At 33.6% G+C, this 23,945-nt stretch overlaps 1 protein-coding gene across 2 annotated transcripts; it reads right to left on the reverse strand.

The window, feature by feature from the left end:
* Positions 1-422: 422 nt before the first annotated feature.
* On the reverse strand, positions 423-16,656 carry LOC105804149 (kinesin-like protein KIN-14B). 2 transcript variants are annotated; one of them, XM_012636642.2, is made up of 24 exons: positions 16,203-16,656; positions 14,865-14,988; positions 13,913-13,999; positions 13,605-13,775; positions 13,351-13,457; positions 12,434-12,565; positions 12,108-12,286; positions 11,555-11,716; positions 10,876-10,967; positions 9,878-10,029; positions 9,677-9,721; positions 9,257-9,430; positions 8,552-8,698; positions 8,137-8,322; positions 7,060-7,131; positions 6,795-6,850; positions 6,494-6,698; positions 5,733-5,924; positions 5,448-5,639; positions 4,859-5,212; positions 2,745-2,843; positions 1,886-2,026; positions 1,633-1,791; positions 423-1,102 (listed from the first exon to the last, which is right to left on the reverse strand). In XM_012636642.2, the coding sequence occupies exons 1-24, from the start codon at positions 16,431-16,433 to the stop codon at positions 647-649; spliced, it is 3,915 nt and encodes a 1,304-aa protein (XP_012492096.1). In that variant the 5' UTR covers positions 16,434-16,656; the 3' UTR covers positions 423-646. The 2 variants fall into 2 exon arrangements, with proteins under 2 accessions (XP_012492096.1, XP_012492097.1); XM_012636643.2 differs by lacking the exon at positions 9,677-9,721 and having other exon boundaries at positions 16,203-16,654.
* Positions 16,657-23,945: the final 7,289 nt, after the last annotated feature.

Raw genomic sequence — 23,945 nt, forward strand, 5'->3', positions numbered from 1 at the left:
ACAAGATTATAAGGAAATTGGAATTGATAGATAGAAAGTACAAAAAAGAAAAATCGAAACTAAAGAGAAATATAAGGAATGGCGGTTGAGAAGTTCTTAAATTCTTGGTCTTTGAATTTTCGGAAGCAGGAAATCAAAGATGAGAAACGAGTCTGAATTTTGAATTTAAGATAAATTGAATTACGAATTATAAATAAAAATAGATTATCGTTGCCAAAAAAAAATTACAAAAAATCTCTAGAAACATGCCATTTTGAATTTATAGACTAAGATTCTAGTAAACTATCCTAACCAATTGTAATTAAGAAAAGTTTTATTTTCCACGTATAAAACTTCTTTAAACTAAGCTAAATACCTAGAGCTCTACTTAAACTTGTATGATTCTGTTGCTGTTGGAAATTATATTTGAATGTAAAATTCGGTACTCAAAAATCATGGATGCCTGCATAAAATTGCCACTATTATCAACGTGAGATGTGATACAAGGGGCATCAACAGTTGCACCACCTTCCAATACATTTGACTCCGCAAATCCCTACAAAGCACGTCAAATCACAGGTTTACAACAACACCCACTTTGTCCCTGCAAATCGCAGCCCCCACACACACTCCAACATCAGAAAAATAAAACTAACACCCTTTGCATTCACGACTTTACATCTTTTAATACTCCCCCCTTTTCGAGCTCCCCAACTAGATCCCTTAGCGATGGAACCTTCATCGCCAATGTCCTATACAATCTGGAATACCGAGCTCGGGTGCCGTCCGCAGTCCTGGCTAGGGCAAGTAAGCTCAGAGCCTCTGGAAGTTCAGAGAATATTTGTTTCATTTCATCCAAGCTCGTATTTTCTAAAACAGAGGGTCTAGGAACAACCCTCACAATTTCACCACCCTTGGGTTCCTGAACCTTTGCATCTGCTTTGATAACCAGTTCGGAATTGGAATTTGCTCCACACTTGATGATAAATGGGGTTGTTGAGCCTGTGTTGAATTGTAATACATTCCATTGTGCAACATCTGTATCAGTACCAGATCCCAATTCCGCAGATGGCCTTTGAGCATGGTGTATCTCTGGTGCCGGATCATCCTCTTCACGAACCGACTTCAGAAGTACATAGCAGATTAAAGAGGGTGAGAAAAACAAATGAAGCACTATAAATGCTAACCTCAATAAAATATAAGATGTAGTGCAGCACTTTGTCATTCAATTGTCAAAAGGGCAGATAAAGTGATGCAACAATGAAATCATTGTTCCTTCTAGAGCACTTGGTAGTCTACTTTGCTCATGTTGTTTGGGCAATTTTGTTACCAACAACCCTATAACCATAAAGTACAGGTTCGAAGAGTTCTCATTATGCACCAAATACACAAACTACATGTCTCATTCAGAAGAATTTGTGTTGGTATGGAACACTTTAAGCTTTTGGAAAACATAGGATTCAGACATTTCAGGGATAATAAAATATGGGACAGGCATCTCCATACCTGGCCCTGGCCATCCACATAAATATATAGAAAAGCTACAGAAACATAGTTACAAACTAGTTTGGATAATTCATTTAATGACCAAGTTGGAAGCACATGTATAAGAAATTTTGCAGCACTAAAAATGCTAAAAAGACAATCCCATACCTCAACCAGGCGCCGAGCATTGGCAATTTGCCTCTGAGCGCATGGATGATCGATGTCAAGAAGGGAGGGCATTCGTTCCCCCAGCTCATCTAGTGATGCTATAATTGCTTTCTTCTTACTTCTACCCATGCTACTTACAGAAGATTGCCTTGTTATATCCTGCTCAACACATAAGAACAATGTAAATTTTTTTATTACTCTACTGAGAATCATTGAGTAGAAGTAAACAGCAACTTGGAGACGAGCTAAACACCTTGACTTGCTTCAAGATGCCATCAAGAGAAATCAGAGAAGCTAAACGGGCATCTTCAGCTGCAGTAGAAGGGTTCTGAATGGGTGAACTACCATTCTCCAATGTTAGCAACGCAGCATCATTTCTCATTTGTTGCAAAATCTAATCACAAACAAATATCATTCTAATCTGTCAGCATATATAACTTCTGACATACAAAATATTAGCGTGTTCCAGCTAATAACGTCTTCATGCGAAATTCAGCTAAAAGACCAATAATGCTTTTGAGAATATGAAGGAGATAACAAAGGGATAAAAGCAAGCAGACAATAGTACATAATACAATGGCAACCAGAGATTTTAAATCTAAATGCTACAGAAAAAGAGATCAAAACGATCCTGAATTCTTATTGAACATGAAAGGAATTTCTCAGCTTTCCATAAAAGGGTCAATGTCATACACCCTAAGACACCTGGAAAAGGACATTTGAAGATAAAGAATAAGTAACAAGTTATTCTAACATCCAGATGCAAGTATTTTATTGACCATAAATTGTCCTGATCTATGAAGCAAACTAACCACACTAAACATGCTGACTGGAGTAATCAAGGTCAACCACAAAGATCATCTAAAGAGTCAGGGCCTTGGCCAAGAAGTCACAACAGATACGTCAAGCATTCACAACTCTCAAGACCTCTTTCTAATAATGGTGAATTTTGCTAGATCAAGAATTATGACATTAAAATTAAGCTACTCCGAAAAACTGGTACACATGATTACATTAAAAACATTAACTTTAGATAAAACAACAGCTAATCTGTACATAGAAGCTAATTATAAGATATTTATGCGGCAGAAAAAAAAAACATGATGGTTCACCTTTCTTCGTTTGTGATCAACAGATTCAAGAGCTGAACGCAACTTTGCCACTTGGGAAGCATCATCAGCCTCTTCTGTTGCTAGGGTTCCAGCAATATCCTAGCAGAGGGAAAAAAAAAAGGTTATTAGCAATGTATACACTGAATCACACAATTGGTCTTCTATCCTTTTTTTTTCTTTGGGGGGGGGGGTATTGCAGCGTTTTCCATAAGCATAAACAAGCTTGCAATGTCTACAATGAACTGCACAATTGGTTTTTTATAGTTCATTTTTTTTTAAGCGGGGAGGTGTGTAATAAAATTGAGCGCTTTCCATAAGCATATACAAGAAACACTTGCAAGGCACATATAGGCAACTAATAGAACAGCAGGAGCTTTTTCTATTGCAATTCAATACGCATAGTCACACTAAATATTATCAATAAAATTATCTATTAATGTGAACATTTTCTATAGTGCCTAGAAAATGTTTGTAGTGCCCTGCCTCCATCCAGCCCCCTAAAAGATAAGACGAGAGTTGGGGCAACTAGGAAGACTACAATATGAAATCCCAAGAAACACAAAGCTCAGATAAGAATGAAAATGATGAAAAACAGAGTTTCAAATACAATATCACACTAAAGACAGAGGAAGAAACAAATTTTGAGGAAATCTAGAATTCAACATCTTTCACCTTTTATTAGTTCCAGAGAAACTGGCCCAAAAACCTTCAAGGCAATCATTTCGATCGATCAAGACAATGAAACTTATTTTATTTGTCATTAAAGAATGAACATACCGGGCCTTCCCTCTTGACTGGTTAACATTATTTTTTGAGTAAAAAAGTAATTGGTTCCCAGAGATTTAGGCACTTATTATCAGAGGTCCAGCATACTGACTTGTTCTTAATTGTTCATTATGCTAGATTTAAATATTAGTAAATAAACATAATGAATATAAATTGATTTTCGTGCTCAGGTTATACTTGTAATCTTCCCACTTTCTATAAAACAACTTTTTTCCCCATGAACTGTAAAGGTTGAATGATTACACCAAAAAAAGAGGTTATCCTTTGACTTACAACTATCTTAAGCCTGAAAGTAAAAAGAGATATGTCTCACTACCTTACCCTGCTTGGAACAACGTCAAGAATTCTTACATGCTAAACATTGCACCCAAAATTTTGAAGAAACTAACAAGAATAACAATTGGTATCCTTCCACTCACGGAACCATCCCTACTCTATTAAGATGTACCTCCCTATCAACAGAACACATGCCACGAGTAAAGTTAACACCATGTTTGGGTAGAAAAATATGAAGGAAAAGAAGGTTAAAGAAAGGAAACGATGTGAGTATTTTGTTTGAATAATTAAAATTAGTAAGGAAATGAAAGTAAAGGAATTTTTACAACCTTTGTTTGGTTAAACAATGGAAAGAAAAGGGAATGATTGATTATAATGGTTTTTTTCCTAATTATATCCTTTTCATAAAATAAATTACGTAAAAGATTGACAAAATAAAAAACGGTATTTCACATCTTTAAAAAAATTACTTTCCTTTTCCCAATTTCCCCCCAAATACGGGGAAAATAAATATGGAGAGTTTCAAGGGAAAGCTAGGATATTGAACCCCCTTTAATTTCTTTTGCTTGAATAAAAAAAAATCCAAACAAGGAAAAGTTATTTTCCCTTCCCTTGTTTTAGTTCAATCAAAATATAGGGAAGAGATTTCTAAAATCAGCAGAAGCAAAGAAAAAAAAAATCTTAAAATTAATCCCTTAAGAACCTAAAATGAAAAATAACTTATACGGTTCTCTTAATATAAGAAGTATTGAAGATTTGACTAGGTCGCAATGATAATCCAGATTTTGGATATAACCCAATAAACTATCGGTCCAACTTTCCTACCAAAAAGGTAAGCATTTACTTGAGTAAAAAAACCATGGGTTTATGTCATGGTGTTTGAGAAAACAATTATTCAGAGGGAAGATAGAAACTACCACCGTATAAAATTAATGCATATCTATAGCAAATCTTAGTCCAATGTTTGGCATACTCATGTCTAAACTAAATAGTTAAAAAAGACAAGTTACAGAAAGATGGATAAAGAGTTATCTTTATGGTATATTACATACCTTCAAGTGCTGCAACTGAGAAGTAAAAACCCGCTTTGCATACTCTGATAAAAGCTGACCAAGAGCATCCGTATTAGGAGGGAGTGCAGCACCTAGCCCAGCCATCCAACCATCCATAATAGCAGTTGAAAGAAGCTCTAGCTGGCCAGTGGTCCCCCCAGATGCTTCATCCCCTGTAACAGAAAGAAACTCAAAGTTTTCTGCAAGCCACGACCTAATTTGCCGCTGCAATTCACCAGCAGGAGTATGGACAAAAAGAGCAGCAAGAGCCTTGTTTCCAACAGCAAAACTTTTGGCCTCCTCTTGTATTTCTCTTAGCTTTCCACCAGTAACCTGCTGCTGCCTCAGGGTATCCTGTACGTTTAATTGTACTCATTTAAGAAACTTCGAACTTTGATGGTTCTCATGCCACATGAAGATACATCTAAACCAGATAAGTGTATGCATTAAAGAATTTGAAACATATAATGACTACTGTAATTTTTTTATGAGAACCATTAAAAATAAGAAGCTTCCATCAAGGAGCAGGCTACGGTTCTCTACCAGCCGATGCAAAGGAAAAGAACCAAACACTTATGGTAGCACATACCTGATCAAATCCACGTATTCTTGAAACAACAGAAGACAACTTTGATTTTTTTTCTGGCTTTATATTTACTTTAAATCCCTGGATCTGCTCATCAACATAGCGCACAGGAGATCTTCCAGGACTGTTACTTCGGCTGGAACTTCTACTGCGTCCTGAATTAGGCTTTTCTAGAAAGCACTCAACAGGGGAAACCTAAAAATTGAAAGATGAAATTCACATTCATCTCCATAACAGTAAAAGTATATATAGACATTGAGTAAAAACCAGCATCTAGTATATAGTTACCTTGATGGACTGAAGCTCCGGTGATCTAGCAAGCAAAGACCTTATATATAAAATTCTAACACGGGAAACAAGCATGGTATCCATTACTCTCTTTGGTTCCATTTTTCGGATAAAAGCAAAAACAGCATCTCTAATTTCGGCAAGTATTTCATGCTCTCTAGAAGCACCTGCTTTAATGACAGCTGCCAGGACCTGCAACATTGTAGATGGCTGTCAAATTTTGTAGATCTCCACCATTTTACCAAACATATCTCAGAATGTTAACAAGTAATACAATCAATCTGCATAATTTAATGGCTGTTCAAGTAAGTTGTCCTAACATTGAACCATAGGAAAATTGAGATTGGATTAATCTAGCATTTCAAAATAATTAGAAGACAAAAAGGATACAAGGCTTTAGAACATAAACCGATATAGATATAGAACTTCAAAATAATTAAAAGACATCCCAGCATTTTCCAATGATAGGAGATCATTTGATATAGAACCAAAAAAATGCCTGTTTTCTGCCAAAAATCTAAACAAAAAGAACGTAACATCGCTTTTTTTCAACAATCCAGAAGAAAAGAGGCATGAATATACAAAACATTGCAAAAGAAAAACAATCATAAATTTGGTTTCTATGGGACCCCATCATTAAGGATGACACATTGCAGGACAGCTTTATCCCTTTTTGAGTGAGTTTTAAGACTGTTTGGCTCCAAATCATAGTTTGGACTTCAGAGTTTAGACCAAACAATTAAACAAGTTCTAAAGCTTACCAGCATCAAAAGCTTGTTTGCTCCATCTGAAATCGCAGCAATACTGTCATATTGGTCAGGATCAAAGTCATTCAGTGCAGCAGTAAGATATTCTCCAGCAGGTGTGGTTTTAACCTTATCAGAACCAGCTTTAACCAAAGCACCTGCACCATCAGTCTTATCCATGGCCAATTGCAAAGGGACATCGATGGACCGTCGATCATTCCTGTTTAAAGACAATTACAAAAGAAGTTCAATAACCAGCCATGAAGGTAGTCTGAAACAATATGCAATTGAAGCTACTGCAAAAATGAAGTAGCACCTCCCAGGGTCTTGAGGCTGAGTGTTTGCTGTTCCTTTTGAAAATGGGCTTGGCACCTGCATTAGCAGCATTTTAGCCCAAAATCATAAAAGATTTTACAAACAGAAAAACCTAAAGTAGCATCTAAGCTTATAAGAAAAGAACGATGGCGAAAAAGTCCACACAAGTTACAACAAGGCTAATTATTGATGCTAATTTGAGACAGACAGTAAAGTAATACAATCATGCTGATTTGATACATAGGAAATTAAAATAAAAAGATTACCTGTGGTGATCCACCCGTAGATGCTTTCTCGGTCAATCTATCAAATAATTTCTCATTTTCTTCATGCAACCTCTGTATTTGCAATAAAATTCATGTAAGAACAAAACTAAACTATAGGGAGAAAGTCTAGTCAATCATTTAAGTGACTGGAAAAAGCATTTCAAGAGCAAATAAGCGAAACAAATTTGAAAAGCTAGTCGTGGGAGTTCAAAGATATTTTCCAGAGCCACCATCTGACAGCTCTTCAAGGAATGATATAGTTCCCTATCAATCATCCAAGCGGGCATCATATTTGACTGGGTTGTTTGGATTGAAGACCAATTGATCTTTCTACCATTACTAATTTTTACCCAATCAAACTCCATTATCTCCCCTTAGTGGAGTAACTAATTCAGCATATTCTACATAAACTCGAAACATTTTTTTACCAGTCAAAGTTATAAAGGAATAACACAAACTCAAAACCATATTAGCCTAACCCAACCACTTTTTTGCATAGATGCTCCCAACTGTGATCTGTCAAGGGAAAATTATTGCACCATGGACTTGTCAGCTAAAGGATCGGTACTCTTTTCAGAACAACTACAAGTTATCTCAAATAAAGTAGTCTTCTCCCACTCCACTTTTCCACATTTACATTCTAATAGGTCCCACTAAATTGACCTTTTTTTAAAAAGTCAATGACGCTTCACAACATTACTAGTCTACACCCCAATAATATTAAAATATTACAGCAGAATTACAAAAGATAAGATGCATTAAATTAGAAAATGATGATAAGTGATAAAATGTGATAAATTTTCTTAATTAATAGATAGATTTATATGGTAGAATGATCAAGTAGGCAGAAGGAGTACAGTTATTTTACGCAGGATTTTCCGTGTCTAGAATTAAAAAAAAGCAACAACCTCTTATATCATAACTATACTGCAGCACAAAGATAATATTGACACCAAAACTTCAACAGATTTTGATTGTAAATTATGAACACATATCCTTTAGCAGTAGTACTACTATCATTAATTAACAATAAAAAGAATAAAAAAAAAATAGATTGTAGTTGCAAGTTCAGCAGACCTCAATCAGAGCATCACGTTTCTTGAGTTCCTCCTCAAGTTTCTTAGTCACAGCTGAAGAATCCATACCATCCCCTGCTGTTTTTGATATTGTTGAAACTCCAGACCCCTTTTCTGAGCTAACGGACTTAGCTTCACCAGAACGAATGGCTTCATTGAGTTGCAATTCAAGACTTTTTACTTTTGCCTACATCATAAAAGGTCATCTTACCAAGCAACCAACCATATAGACATGAAAACTCTTGATCTTGAGAACAGAACTATGGATGTACAGATTCCTTAATGATAAATTCAAACCACCTTTATCATTCTCAGTTTTCCTTTCTTCTTCTTCTTTCAATAGAAGTATATGCATGCATGCATGCATATGAACATAAAAAGGCATGCAAAATGATGAATTTTGATCTAAAACCAACCTGCAATGTTTGAATCGTTGAATCATATTGTTGCATTTGCAGTTTTTGCTCTTGTTCCGACTGTAGCAATTGAGCAACTTGATTTCTGAGCTGTGCATTCTGTTCCTTCTCTATTTTATGCTTGTCCTCAAGCATAACATTTTCAGACTGCATTTTGGATTAATAAGTGATAGATCAGAAGATGCATGCCAAAGATAAAACAAATTTGATAGCATAAACTTGACGTGCATAAAACAAACTCCAAATGCTGAACCTATAAGGCAAATACCCTTAAAGACAAAAGCATCAACTACTTTATTCCTTGAACTTTACAAAATACCCCTAAAGACAAGCAATTCTCATTTGAATGTGGCTAGATATTGAAGAACGAAGAGTCCAGACCATCTAAATCTGTAATTATCATAAAAAGTAAAGCATTCTACCATAGTGATAGTATGAAATGCCCATAAGACAGTCGCATGGTGATCCAAACAGTAAAAGAAACATCAGATAGTTGAAAATCCAAAGACAGGAGGAAAGGAGAGAGGGTGGCTGGCATCACCACAAACAAAAATAAACACAGCACCAAGGATGTAAAATTGTAAATTATGTGTATTGTGTAGCAAAAATCAAGATCTAGCTGGTAAATGTCAAATTCCAGTAAGCCAGTTAAGTAAGATTTAACTCCCAGCAAAAACAGAGAACCAAAATAAAAAATTACAAAACCTTTAGGTCTGAATGCAGAGTAAAAGAAACTTTCCACGCCTTCTGAACTTCATTGAATAGTAGGACACACTGATCATTTGCCCCTTTAAGTTCTTGTTTTAGTCCCAAAACCTCTTGTTTCAGATCTTGAATTTCCTTTTCCTTCTCATAAAGCTCCTTGCGTGCATCATTGGCCTAGAAAAATAATAGCAAGATATAAAGATGCAGATTCCAATAATTAAGCCATGATCAACAATTCAATGTATTACAAGCAAAAGAACTGAAAAATGCAAAATGCACATACCAGCACATTTCTTATGGACTACAGCAAGTAATTATGTTTATTTCTGAGGAAAAAATGCCAATGTGACACCAAGTCGATTCTAGGCTTCAATTCAACTGTGTTTCACTACTACTAGGTTTATAAGTCTTTTATCTCACCCTAATATTGCTTCTGGCTTTAGAATCAGCTCTCCCTTTGTGGACCTTCAAACATGCATATTAACTGCTAAGTAGCTAAAACTTCTTCCTTCAAATAAATTTACTGACATGATTATGCAGGAAACTAGTTTATTAAATAACAAAACAATAAAAGGAGTTCAAATCTAACTCTGAATTCAGAAATTAATATCAGTGACTTACAACATCTCTCCATTTCTTAATAGTATCCCTATTTCCAAGGCTTAGTACAGAATTTCGAGCTCGTGCAGCAAAATTGAGAGATGATAATGTCTCAGATAGATTTGCAGCATTTGGACAGATGTTAACAATCATCAAACTTTTTGAGTTTCCCCCTGCAGAAACAAGAATATTGGATTTACAATAACAACTTGGTTCAGAATGTTAAATAAGTTATAGTGAGGTATCAACACTTTTAGGAGAAAAGGAGAACAAAAGGCAAGACATATGATGTATGATGCAAGATAGTTGCATCAATAAGACCACTAAGTTATTCTTAGACCACTCACTAGATTTTCCTGAATGTTACTAGATCAATTATATTAAGGATGCTTCTTCATTTAAAAAAAAAATATTATAGCATCAAGGATGCTTGAATTAAGTATGCAGATGGTACTAAAATGAGGGAAAATAACTTTCCTTGACAAAGATATGAAACATAAATCTTTTTAAAAAGCTATGCACCAAATTTTGCAATAGGTTCGAAAAGAAGAAAGCCAAGGATTCTGAAACCATACCGATGAACTTAATCGATAACAATCAAATGGTATAAAGGTAAAACAAGCAGCTCTTGTAAAAAACTGCAAACCTTTATATTTGACAGGTAGAGAAGATTACTATATATTTTTGTTGCTTTGAGAAGATCTATCATCAGTAACCTTCCCTTAGTTCTTATCTTCTAAATTTCACCTTTTTGCAGTCAAGGTGCAAGAGACAGTTAACTATTACAGCAGAAAGAGACCTCAACTAATAAAAAACACAATGAAACCAACAAATTCCCCTTTCAGCATACCTACCACCATAGGCAGGCCCATTTTCCCATCAAATTATTTTGATGTAACAAATATGTATGCAAAACAAAGACGAAGACAAAAGCATTACAAGCAATCCAGTTTTTCAGTTCTATGCCAAGCACCTTGAAATGTCAGTAAATTTTAAATATATAAGAAGCAGGAGGATACCTAGCGAGTCTGCAAGAATATTGGTAAGCATTGAATTTTCATAAGGAATATTATCCTTCTTTGAAGTCAGAGAAGACAAAACATCTCCCAACCTACACGTGCAACACACAAAAGGTAACAACAGGGCTAAATGGTGAGAGTGAAATCAGAAATATGCCACAAGTCCACATGAAAGAGAAAGCAAGCCTTCCTAATAAATACTAATATTTTTATTTTCGAATACAAGCATTTTCATTTGCACAAAAGAGAAAAGGTCGGAAGTTCTTGTTATGACAGGCAATGGTTGTAGCGCAAAAAAGATACCCACAATGTATACAAGCACCTTTTACATCCCTAAGTAGCTATTCTATATTCTTTTTCTATTTCAGGATGTCCAGAAAATTTTCCATAAACTAAAGTAAAAGGGCAGTAATTTCTAAGCCTATAACAACACCCTTTGTTATAGTAATGATATTGTCAACTGAGGACATAGAGGGAAAAAGGCTGGTCAATTTTTGTCGGGGTAAAGGTCTTAGTAACAATAAGTGTGAATGCATTGAATATACTAAGTCCAGTAGCTTCTCAAAAAAAAGATGGCAGTCCACTGAGGTAACTTCCATACATGCAGCTCTCCAAGCTTGGTAAGCAAGCAGAAAATATTATAACAATAAAAGGAAAAATAACAGTAAAGATGACATACGCTGAAAGTGATTTCATGACATGAAGTAAGTCCGTCACACGCTCGCCGCTATCTTCTTCTAAAATTTGACCATCACTTCCAGCCAAGTCAATCAGAGAAAGTTTGCTGTATGAGTTTTCTCCACTGATCACATTACTATAATATATGTGCACCATGATGATCCTGAAGAAAAGTAACAAAAGAAATTCACCCAAATAAATACAGAATGACACACAGTAAGAAAACCATAAAATACAATGTAAATGGAGTAACAAATAGAAGAATCAAATTGAATTTCACTATCTCAACCTATACATTGGCATACAACTAAACAATCTCAAAACTCTGATTACAAATACAACATAAAATTTTATTGCTTCAAAAGACATCTTGAGCAAATAATTAGATGCTGCAGGTCAACTGAACATAAAATATACAAATTGAAGTATCACTAATAGAGGATTAGGAAGTTGAGAAACAAAGAAAAATAATTTTCTTAGAATTAACTTTATTTAATAGCATGCTCATGCATTTAATGACAAAAGAGAGGTAGAAAGTAGGATTAAAGTCATACAAATGAGAAACATTGAACTTTGATGTGTCACTTTCGCGGATTTGAAATGCTGCTTTCAGGACTTTAGAGAAGTCCATCGGGTTATCAACTTTGTCCTGCACAAGTTCTACAGAAGATTCCGGTAACTCCAAACATATCTTTGGTAAAGTACTCCCTGATTCTGAGAGCAAATCCCTTATCTACAAGAACATTTAAGGGCTCAGCATTAGTACACTTCCACATTACCATGTTGAAATGATCATTCAACAATATAAACCAAAAATGAGATATCGAGATTCGTGACAACCACTAGAAATGTGAGAATACAGTGAGAACAGTTAAAAAACCTGTTCATTATAGAGATCAAAGGCTGTGACTGAGAAATTGAATTTTGATGTTGAAGTTAAATCTGAGTTGGCTAAATCAAACAGCTCCTCAAAACAACGAGCATATAAGCCACGATCATGGTTAGATCCCTCCTGAGATAAATAAAGCCAAAACAAGGCTAATATTAGCATATGAAAGGCCATGAATAGACATAAAATTCCCATTTAATAAGGTGCTTCTCTAATAAAGGTGAACAACTCTTGACAGGAATCATTTAGTTTGAAAGAAAAAAAAATAGCAATACAGATTAAAAAAAGGATACAAGGCTATCATATAAATAATGATGAATCATCCATCCGTCAAAAGTAATCACTAGTCATTCTATATACAAAGAAATAAGCCAAATGCAGCAAAGTCTCAATATAAGAAAATTGAAAAGTAGAAGCAATTGATATATTTGAGAGGCCTAGAAAGGCATAATACAGACTAAAATAATTAAAGACATATCATATCAATGATGAATCATCAAACCGTCTAAAGTAATCACTAGTCATTCTAATTATACAGACAGACAAGCCAAATGCAGCAAAGTCCCAATACAAGAAAAATTGAAAGAAGTACAAGCAGTTGACAGATTTAAGAGGCCTAAAAAGGCATAACTAGTGATACAAGATGCTCCATTGGAGGAAGTGAGAGCCACTAGTGGCAAACATGAATATCTTAACCATCAAACTAATGTATCAAACATATTTATAAGCAAAAAAATTAAAAATAATAAGAGAGAGAGAGATTATCTAATAAGATGGTAATTCGCCATTTTATCCCAAGTAAATGCATAGCAATTCTAGTTTTGATCTTATAGATAGATGCATAGACATAGTGCAAGAGCACATGCACATATGACACACATGTAGAGAGAGAAATAGAGGGAAACAACCATGGTGTGTGTCTTTCCTGACTGAGTTTGTCCGTAAGCAAATATGGAAATATTATATCCATCCAAGGCTGATTGCACAAATGGTTGAACATCACTGAACAGCTCAGCTACAGAGAAACATATGTCAATATACTCTTGTTTTAACTAACATGTATAACCACTACCAGCAATAAAAAAGTAAATTAGATATTTTGACAGTCACAAATTCTGGTCAATTCCTTCTTTCTTAAATTAATAAAAGAAACGGTACTAACCTTGCCCAACATGAGGCCCATAAACCCTGTCAAATTCAAAATCTTTTTTGGGGTTGGCAATTGTATCATCACCAGTATTTATACGAATAGTACACTCATCAGGAAATTCAACAACTGAAGGACCTTCATCTTCAAAAAGTGGTCTTGTCCGACAAAATAACTTTATGTTTCCTGAAAAAAGAATCTCATTTCTCAAAGAAAAGTACTATCATCATGACATGAAAAACAGATAGAAATAATACACGCAGTAAATATCTCAAAATAAAGGGAGGGAGAGATCATTCAGAAAGCACAAAGTTGGAAAGTACCTTTGGCTGTCAATAAGTCATTAAACAACCTTTTCTTCTCATTGACCAACGGAGATATTCTAGCCTCACTTTCAAGGGCAAATTGATCTGCCATTTATATTTAGAGACAATTTATAACCATCAATAGAAGTAATAGAACTCAGCAACAACAAAATCTTGAAATGATGGGGCAATAGTGTAACCATTTGGAGTATACAGGTATTTTATCAATTTGCAGTAATTTATATTTTTAAGATATGATGCTCTTTACTTTGCTTTCCCCCCTTTCTTTTATTGTCAAATAGAATACAAATTCTTGAATGATCTTATCAAACTAAAAAAATTGAAGACAAACCTAACAAAACAAAATCACACCATTCACCATCAAATGCATAAAATTGTGGATAAACTGAAGACCCTCATTATGCTTTGGTTGATTACCATATCCATATTACCAAACATTTATGACGTTACCACATTTTAGCTTCCCTAGTGGTTATATTTCCATGCTTCGGCAGCAAACTTCCAATAAAAGGCATTAAAACAAGGGTGACACAACTCCTGCAACATGCATAAAGGAAATAAAGAATTTATTTTCTTTATCCTTTTTACTGTTTTTAACCAAACAACTAATTTCTTTTGCTCTCCTTATTTCTTCTTAGTGCTTCTTTTAAAAGCATTTTTGGATCCCCTTTGTTCTTTTTGGACAAGGGGTCAACATAAAGCACTTTTAACTTTTTTCTTTAAATTTTTATCTCAAAATTCATCTCATGAGCACAAAATCATAGGCAACAGGAAAAGATAGCACAATGTTTCTTCTAAAAATTACAAGGTGATTACAAATAAACCAAACCCCGGAGAAGAATCTTTGGAATATACCATTAGACATGCAAACCAAGCACTAAAATAGCTGAAGCATAAGGAATTCATGAACGTAACCCTAACAAACTGCCACTAAACCTTAATATATTACCTAGTTTACGAGTTTTATCGGCAAGAACACCTAGGTAACGTGTAACTCGATCGAGTTTAGCATTTGAATATTCCTGCAGATCATTAACTTCCTGTCGCAACTCCAAGTAGTCTTCTTTTGCAAGCTGCCAAATTAATGTAATAAAAAAATGCATCAAACACAAGACACTGCAATGATAAAACCCAGAATGCTTACTAAATTACTATAGTAAGCCAAAACAATTTTTGCTTTAGTCCCACCCCAAAAAAGCTTCTAACATCAAAGACATCATATGTTACCAATCATTATTTCAGACTTCAGAAAATACCAGAGAAATTAAGGATTTCCAAAACTGTTCTTTCATTAAGCTTGAATGCATATGACAAGAGTCAAAATTATTCACTCAAAATTTCGTGATCAACTTCAACCCAAGCAATCACCTAATCCATATGCTATCTTTCCAGACCAAGGAGATACAACAAAACTTAGGTAATAATATAGAAGCTCATTTATTAATAGAATCAAAGACAAGTATCACATCCGAAAACCAGAGCACAGATCCCTTAATGGCTTCCCAAGAAAAATAAGCCAGACCTTGGAGTATATTAACATTAGATTAATTGACTTTTGAATTGTCAGCCAGCTATTTCATTTCCTATTCTCAAGCCACTGTTTGGTAATGGCTCGTGTTGTTGTCCCTCAAGATCAGCACATGCATTATGTCAAAGATTCATTGTCAGTATTACAAGTTTTCCACAGAACTATCATAAAATTGCCATATAGGATAGGAGGGGAAAACTTTTCTTTTCATCCAAATATTGGGCAACAAAGTCCACTCAAATATCATAAAAAGGGGCATCCCAATCGACATTGGACGCAATGCACAATCTTACAACAGTTGAAACCAACACAATTTGGATCATCAAGAAGGATCCGAAGCTTGTGTAGCAAGAATGCGACCAGTATTAAACATTCTCAACTAACTGAGTTTTCTGCATGAACAGCAATTCACATTCCAGAAACTGATGACCAAGTTGTGGTTCATCAAATCCAAATTCTAATTCGCCATTAAAATTTTATACAGTTTTGAGCTCCTCCATTAAATTAGGATCAATTTCCCAGCAAACCTAATCTTCCAGAAAATGACATTAAAAAAGCATATTCTAGTTGTATTTGTTAAAATTTATAGATTAAAACAAACTACTCAAAAACACTGCATGTTAATTCCTAAAAACGGAGCTTAGTTAAAATCACATTGATAGACTAAAGCGACTTCTTCAACTCCATCGGAACAAGTTACCAGCTAAAACACTAATCACTCGAAAACTTTGACAATCCGAAGCCGATTCACACCGTTACCTTAACTTTATCCTTCAATCGGAGCACCTTAGAAGCCAAAGCCTGCTTAGAAAATTCCGAAGAAAACGGCGAAGCCAACGAGGAGGCAGCCGAGATCGAGTACCGTCGCATCAACGGCGCAACACTGGCCCTAGGTAGGTCCTCCGGAGACGACGGCGACGTCCGCCGTGGCTCGAAGCCACTCACCTCCCAGTTCCACCGGTTATTGTTGCTACTCTTCTGCTCCCCCATCGCCCCAAACAAATTGGGGAAAAAATGAATAAAAGCTCAAAAAAATAAAATCCAAAAAGAGGCAGGGGTTTTTGAAAATCTAGTGGTAGTAGTAGCAGTAATGTAAATGCTGCGTTCCCGATGAGCTATGTTTGGCTCATTTTAATTTTTCAATTTTATTTTTTAATTTTTCCCTCTTTGGGGATTATAAACGAGGGGATGGGGGAAACGGGTGGGACTGGGCGTAAAACGTAGTCATTTTCCAAACTTTATGAAGGGAACAATTATGTGGGACAATTTCAGACGCAATCAAATGTGCGTTTGGAAATGGTTCGGAACTCGCTCTCACGCACCACAGACTGTTTGTTTTTCTTTTAAATAGAGAGGGAGCGTGTGATTTCTTATGCTTCAGCGTGTCCGAACATCTGTTCATAAATGTGTTGGATCAACATTTAACTCAATTTTGTATTGGTTTTAATTTTTTGTCCAATCCAAATTTCTGCCCCCTCCCTGCCATTTTTTTATTATTATATTTATTTTGAAATCTGAATTTATTTGAATATTAAAATATAATATACATAACGGATCAATTAATGTTATCTGAAGTCAAAAATAATAATAACAATTGAGCTTTTTAAAACATATCCTTAAATCAATTGTGAAAAGTATTATCATATATCAAATTTAAATATTACCTGAATTTTTTAAAATAAATAAATAAATCACACGATGATGAATTAGGTATGGTTAATCCAAAACTTTTGAAAGACGGATAAATTTGATCTACGGACAACACAAGAAAACTGCCTGTGAATTTGTTTGTTCTTTATCCCAAAATTTGAAAGCTTTTTATAAGTTATTTGTGGTTGGGTCATGGGTGAGTTTATTGAGAGCAAAATTATGTGTGTTTGCAGGATGAGCTGGCAAAAACATGTTTCTATGATTTTCTTTTTTTTAATTTGTTGGCAGGCTTTGTTCCTTTTGGATATGGCAAAACCCGCCTCACCCTTTCAAACATTCCTATTTACCCAAAAAAAAAAACACTGAAAGGCTAATTTTCTTTATAGCATGCATTTGAAATCAGATTTTATTAACTTTTCTTTTCTTTTTTTTTTGGGGTACAAAGAATTTATTAGTTTCTTATTAAAGAATTAAAAAGGCTGTGATAAAATAATAAAAAGGGATGGGTGGCACCATCTTTTGAAATGATGATGAACATCATCATATTTTGAGTGTAGATGCAGACATTTTATTTTTCTATAAATGATTTCTTAGTTTCTGACGTATTGCTTTTCTTACTATCATTGCAATACCAAGTAGCTTTTTCATAAGTTTTCTTAACATGAATTACAAATCTCTTTTTCCATCTCTGTGAAATCTTCTATGGTTGTTGATTCTCTTGGTGATCTCTTTCTTATTTATAATCACCTCTCTTTTGATTTTCCATTTAAACTCTAATGTCACGTTTGATTAAAGTAATATATTTTTACATGTTTTAGTTATTGGTTTATTGTAAACTTTTTCTTCATCTTATTACACTAGTAACAATTAACCAAACATAGCATAAGTCACTTTCTAGTTTTTCAACATATTTTCGTTCCCTTCTCTTATTTTGCTAGTTTGCATTGCTCTAGATAATGATAACAAGGATGTTGTGAATGATATTGTGAGCAAAAACCTTAAAAATAAACTCATCATGATTTATCTGAAGGCAAATGCCAAAATCGATTATTGAGTCAGGGAACTCTATCAAGTAAAAAAAGTAGTTTCGAATAAAGAAGTTAGAATGAGACCAATGATGATTCTAAAGACTGTGTGGCTCGTTGAGGGTCTTTTTGAGGTTCATGATTTGGAATGAAACATGCTCGTATTCATTTTCAAAAGAAAAGGGATAATAAAATTTTTTTGTGCTTTACTCCTTCGTCTTTCATGGATTGTCACTTGATCCCTAGAGAGTGGTAGAACGGAGATAACAAAGAAGATATTGACTTTTCAACTTTTGAGTCCTAGGTATAAATCCGCAAGGTACCTATCTAGCAAAGGATCAAGGAAAAATTACTGAATATCAGAAGATATTCTTCAAAGTTACCATAGTGGATTTCAAATCTAATAAGGATAATTTCAACTAAAACGAGATTATGAGATTAAAGGTGGGGCTTAAGGTTAATGACCCTCTACCTAAAGGCTTCAAGTTATGGAAAATTTGTAACACCCCTCACCTGTTCCGGCATTCGATATAGATGGGAGATGCCACCAAAACACATACATAGTGATAATTTCAAAAATATTTAACAATTTAAACTTTGAAACAATTTGAATATAATCATAAAATTGGGATAAAATCATTTTGAAACCCGTAAAACATCCTAACATCATTTACAAAAGATTCAAAAATGTCCATGACCCAAAATGAGTCTCCAAGAGTCAAAACGGGCTAGTGCAGTTGGCTTAACCAAGGATGGAGGTATTGGTAACTTTGGAATATCGGTACTTCTCCCTGAAACTATTCATTTTGTTCTCGTTGACTTGGATGTTCTGATACATCCAAGCTAAGTACTGATACTTTAAACCCTTGAAGCAAATTTTGAACTACTAATTTTAATGTTTTGATACCTACAAACAATGCACCAAAACTTTGAAATAAGGGACTAAAAATTCAAATTTAAAACACCTCAAACACATACCAAAACACCTCCTAACAAGGTAACCCCAAAACACACTCAAAATGTCACATGAAATCATCTAAGACTCAATCTCAATACATGTTCTACTTGAACCACTCTCACATATCATCAAGGTAAGTATTAAAGACATATTAGGACCTCATGAAAGCATCCAAAACAAGTTTAGTAATAATTCATTTACTAGCTCAAGTAAAAATGAGAAGATGCATACATAAACAAAAGTTCATACAATTACGAAAGCTTAAGTTGATCAAATGAGACTGCAAACTTAGTAACTAAACATTCAAATACTTAATTAAGTAATGAAATATGAAACTAGCATATATACAAAGGATTGACACCTTAAGTACATGCCACAAATTACATATATGTTAATTTCAGACTCTTAAAAGTTTTGTTGATGGTTTGATGATTCGATGGTCAAGTTGGGCTTCACAAATCCAAAATCGATATCTATGCATAAAGATAATGGTGCATAAGCATAAATGCTTAGTGAATGAAAATTACCATACTTACCCCTTTTTAAGATAGCTAACCAAGTTAATGATAAACTCAAAGGACAAGTTGAACAAAATGATAAATAACATGATAAAATTATAGCAAATGGATAAACATACTTAGACATACATGTTCATATCCATAAGTGAAATCAAATGAACTTTTGTTTACTTAAACATGAGTTATCAAGCGTATTATGACAAAGTTCATAAATCTTATAAGGTTACCTCTTTTGACTATAAACAAATCCACGATTTCATTCTTATAGTCATTCACCGAATTTAGTTCTTTTTTTTAATAGCCTTTAGTAACCTTGGTAAAATGGAACTCGGGCACTTGAGAATTCCATCATAACACAACCAAATGTATGTTGTACTATGTGTGTATTTTATTCCAACACAACTAGAGATATAACATTAGTAGTGCTCCAACAAAACACAACTAAGGTTCTCAAAGAAAATATTCCTATTACCCCCATAAGGATGCCAAGTATTGATAATGATGGAATCTGTGGTTTTGAAACTATTGTGCATACTGAGAAAATTTACATTGATGGCCAGGAATGAAAAGAGAATAAATTCAGAATGCGTGGTTAAATGTTAGTTATACTAGCAAAATAAAATCGAGAATCAGAATTGTGATGATTCAGGAATGGAAGTGAGAATGAGTTAGTATGGAATTTATATCAAGTTTACTTTGTCTCTGAGAAAGCACTATTTATCATTTCAGATCGAGACTAAGATGTATCTCTGGATTTTTTTGTAGATTATACGAAGTCCTGATCATGAAATGAAATTTCAATACAATATTTCATCCTTAGATTGATAGACAATTTGAACGAATGATTTAGTTATTAGAAGACATCTGTAGTGTTGTATAATTGAATTTGAAAACAGCTAAAGAAAATTTCTACCATTAGTAGAGTTTGTATGTGATGATAGTTATCAATTGAGTATTAAATGGTACCATACGAGGTTTTATACGAACGTAAATGTAGAACTTTGTTGTACTAGTTAGAGATGAGTGAAATAAATATTATAGGGACTGATCTTATTCGTGAGACAAACGATAAATCAGGGTTATACAAGACTATTTAAAAGTTGCCCTAGATTGACAAAAATCGTATGATGAATTGAAAAGAAAGTTATCAAATTTCAGACTATTAATAAAATAGTATAATATCATCACAATACGAAAAATGATATGTGGAAGTCAGGAAATAACCATGAGATTTGCAGTACCCTAACCTTTTTGCAGGTGAAAATTTTGAGGATGAAATTTCTTAAGGGGGAGTTGTAACAACCCGTTTTTCAGTAGTGTCAAAAATAGTGGTTTCAATACCACAATTTTGACGGGTGAGTCTGTAAATATTATTAATTAATATTTACAAGTTAAACATGGTATCATTGTAAATTGTGATTTGCTCGATTTTATTAATTGGTCAGTTAGTCAATGTATAAATGGTGCGTACCGAAAGTCAAGTAGTTTTAGAAAATGAAGTTTCGGGATCTTGTTTCTGTAAACCAAGCCCGTAAATATTATTAAATATTTACGAAGTTTTTATATTGATGAAATGAAGTTTGATTCGAAAATTTTAGAGTTTGGATAACTGATTAAGAAGAAAGGACTAAATCGTAAAAACTGTAAAAATTAATCGGTATTGATTTTTTTTAGTTGAATAGCTTAATTAATGATTGTACAAAGGTCAAAATAGCAATTTAGCCTTATTAATCTCTAGTGGACGGTTAGGTGAGTTAATTATGTTATTTATAAGTTAAATTTTATAATTAAATTATAATTATAATATTAAAGTTAAAAGTTAATAAAACAAGTTAAAAACCTTTTTTTATGTTTTCTTCAACCTCTCATCATCCAAAATAGGATAGACAATTGAGAAGCCATAGTTGAACCTTCCCCAAGCTTCCTTTTTATGCATGTAAGTCAAAATCAAGCCCATTTCTTATATTTTTGAAATCATTGCAACTATGTCCAACTAAGTCATATCTCCGTTTTCAAAACTGTCAAAGATTTAAAAAATTTTCGTTGATGTTATTTGAAGTTTTTGAATGTGAATCAAAATTCTTATAATAAAACGAAGTAGTAATTGACAATAAATAGACAATTGATACATATTTGGTACAAAGATGAATTGATATGAAATGAGAATGAAGTTCATATGGTTTAATATGATTTTGTTTGAGAATAATGTTTGGCATTTATTTGAAAAGGGATATATTACAGGTAAATAGGTTATATGATATGATTAAGATAATGAATTGATTAAATGATTATTGTTTTATGAATGATGATGAAATGTTGAATTAAGTGAATTGAAATGTTATATGATTGAGGTACGATATAACATGATAAATGTTGAACTTACCTTCTTTATATTTGATTTGCCATTATAGGCAAACTTTACCAAGCTTAGTAACATGTAATGTATAATTATATCATAAGGTAAGTTACTTGGTTTTAAATACCTGTGAACTTATTAAACATTTGTAATGCTTACTCCCTTATTTCCTTTTTCCTTGTAGTGTCAACTTGCGAAACGTGTCTGGTAGATCGTCGAAAATCTCACTCTATCCCGGTATTGATTATGTAGTCTTTTGACTATATTAAGTCTTGGTTATGTGTGGCATGTGCTTAGGAGTTGTTTTGGTTTACTTATATAGTGGTATGACTTGAAATCCTTGTTGGTGTGATTATGGCAAAAAAAATATGATTGTTGAAAACATATGCATTAGTAAATGATTTGAATTGTGTATTTGGTATTTGAGATTATATTTTGAGTAAGCAATTAGATAGGCAATATGATGTCATGATATAGATTAGTTGGTTTGAAAGAGAGGTATATAATATTTGGCATGTGCCTGAGAGAGTTATGTGGTTGTATATGTTATGCTTCAAATGAATTTAACATTTTAAATGTTATGTGAATATGTATATAACTATAAATTTGGTAATGATCTTGGTATTTGGTAATCTTTGTTGATTGTTTAGGTATGTATATTATAATGCTTATGTGGTGATAAGGTAACATGTTTGAAATATGCTTAGTAAATGAATGGTATGTATATGATAGGATTGAATGAATTAGGTAAGGTATTATGCATGCTTGAATGATTGATATCAAATCATTATTATAAGGTGTTATAAATAGTTAAATGAGGTATGTTATGTTAATTGTTTTGAGGTGCCTTGAAGGGCATATGGGATTGTTTTGAATATGGTATTATGTTTGAATTTGAATTGTTGGATTCAGGTGCCAATTATGGCATATTGGTTGTATGTTTGTAATAGATTGAATGATTTCATTGCAGGTTATTTGTGTATCTATATGTATCTATGAGCTAAGATATAGATTTGGGCATGAAATAAATTTCTAAATTTGTGATTTTGACCACCTGGTAAAAGTATCGATACCAGGGACCAATGTATCGATACTTGACTAAATGAATAGTATTTTGAAAATGGTTGAATGCCAAAACCATATCAATACCAATTATAATATCGATACCTACCATAAAAGTATCGGTATTTTTAACTTTGGTATCGATATCTAGTTCCAAAGTTCTAAAAATTTTAAGATTGGTCTTTAATCATACTTGAATCTGTTAAACTATTTTTGTATGCTCGATTTAGTCCCTACTTTACCAATAACTTCTACTATTCATGAATTTGAATTAATTTGATGATTTTAATTGAATTCAATGTTATAATTTGTGTATGAATATTTCGGTGTTTACTGTAGCATCCCGTAACTCGGGTCCGGCAACCGGGCTAGGCGAGGGGTGTTACAGAAGCGCATTAAAACTAACTTCGAACATAAAATATAATAAGTAACGAAAAACAACAAAAAGTTTCATAAAACACTTGAGAACAAAGCTCTTTAAGTGTCAAAATAACTTAATTTGACGTATAGAAATATGATAGATCAGAAGCCATGACCCCTTGTGCCTCGTGGCACCTGCTAGGGTGCATTGCCCTGAATGTCGTTCGGTCACACGTTCGATTGGGGTGCGATGACTCAGCCTCTCGTGTCATCCATTTGTTTTTTCTCGATTTTCCATTTCATTTGGGTTATTAGCCTACTACGATTTTTAGAGTTCCACAAAAAACTTTTAATGTTACAAAGTGCCTAGTTTGTTTCTGACTCACAAAAGTTTTCTAATTTTGTGAAAATAAAATTTAAAAAACTTGCATGGAGATGATAGTCCATGATCTAATTACAAACCCAAAAAAATTAAAAACCTAAATAAAACTGATATATCCCTAGGATTCACAACTTTTGGTAAAATTACTTTGTAAAAAAATATAAAATAATATATATACATTCATTCACATA

The sequence above is a fragment of the Gossypium raimondii genome, chromosome 11, assembly GCF_025698545.1.
Source record: "Gossypium raimondii isolate GPD5lz chromosome 11, ASM2569854v1, whole genome shotgun sequence".
Classification (NCBI taxonomy): domain Eukaryota; kingdom Viridiplantae; phylum Streptophyta; class Magnoliopsida; order Malvales; family Malvaceae; genus Gossypium; species Gossypium raimondii.

What these genes read in the sequence shown, in the direction of transcription:
- LOC105804149 (XM_012636642.2), bottom strand. Translation starts at nt 16,433, where the DNA reads ATGGGGGAGCAGAAGAGTAGCAACAATAACCGGTGGAACTGGGAGGTG. An exon ending in CTACGGGTGGATCACCACAG is followed by an intron (nt 6,851 to 7,059) that starts GTAATCTTTTTA and finishes CTGCTAATGCAG; the next exon opens with GTGCCAAGCCCATTTTCAAA. An exon ending in GCATCTTGAAGCAAGTCAAG is followed by an intron (nt 1,792 to 1,885) that starts GTGTTTAGCTCG and finishes TGTGTTGAGCAG; the next exon opens with GATATAACAAGGCAATCTTC.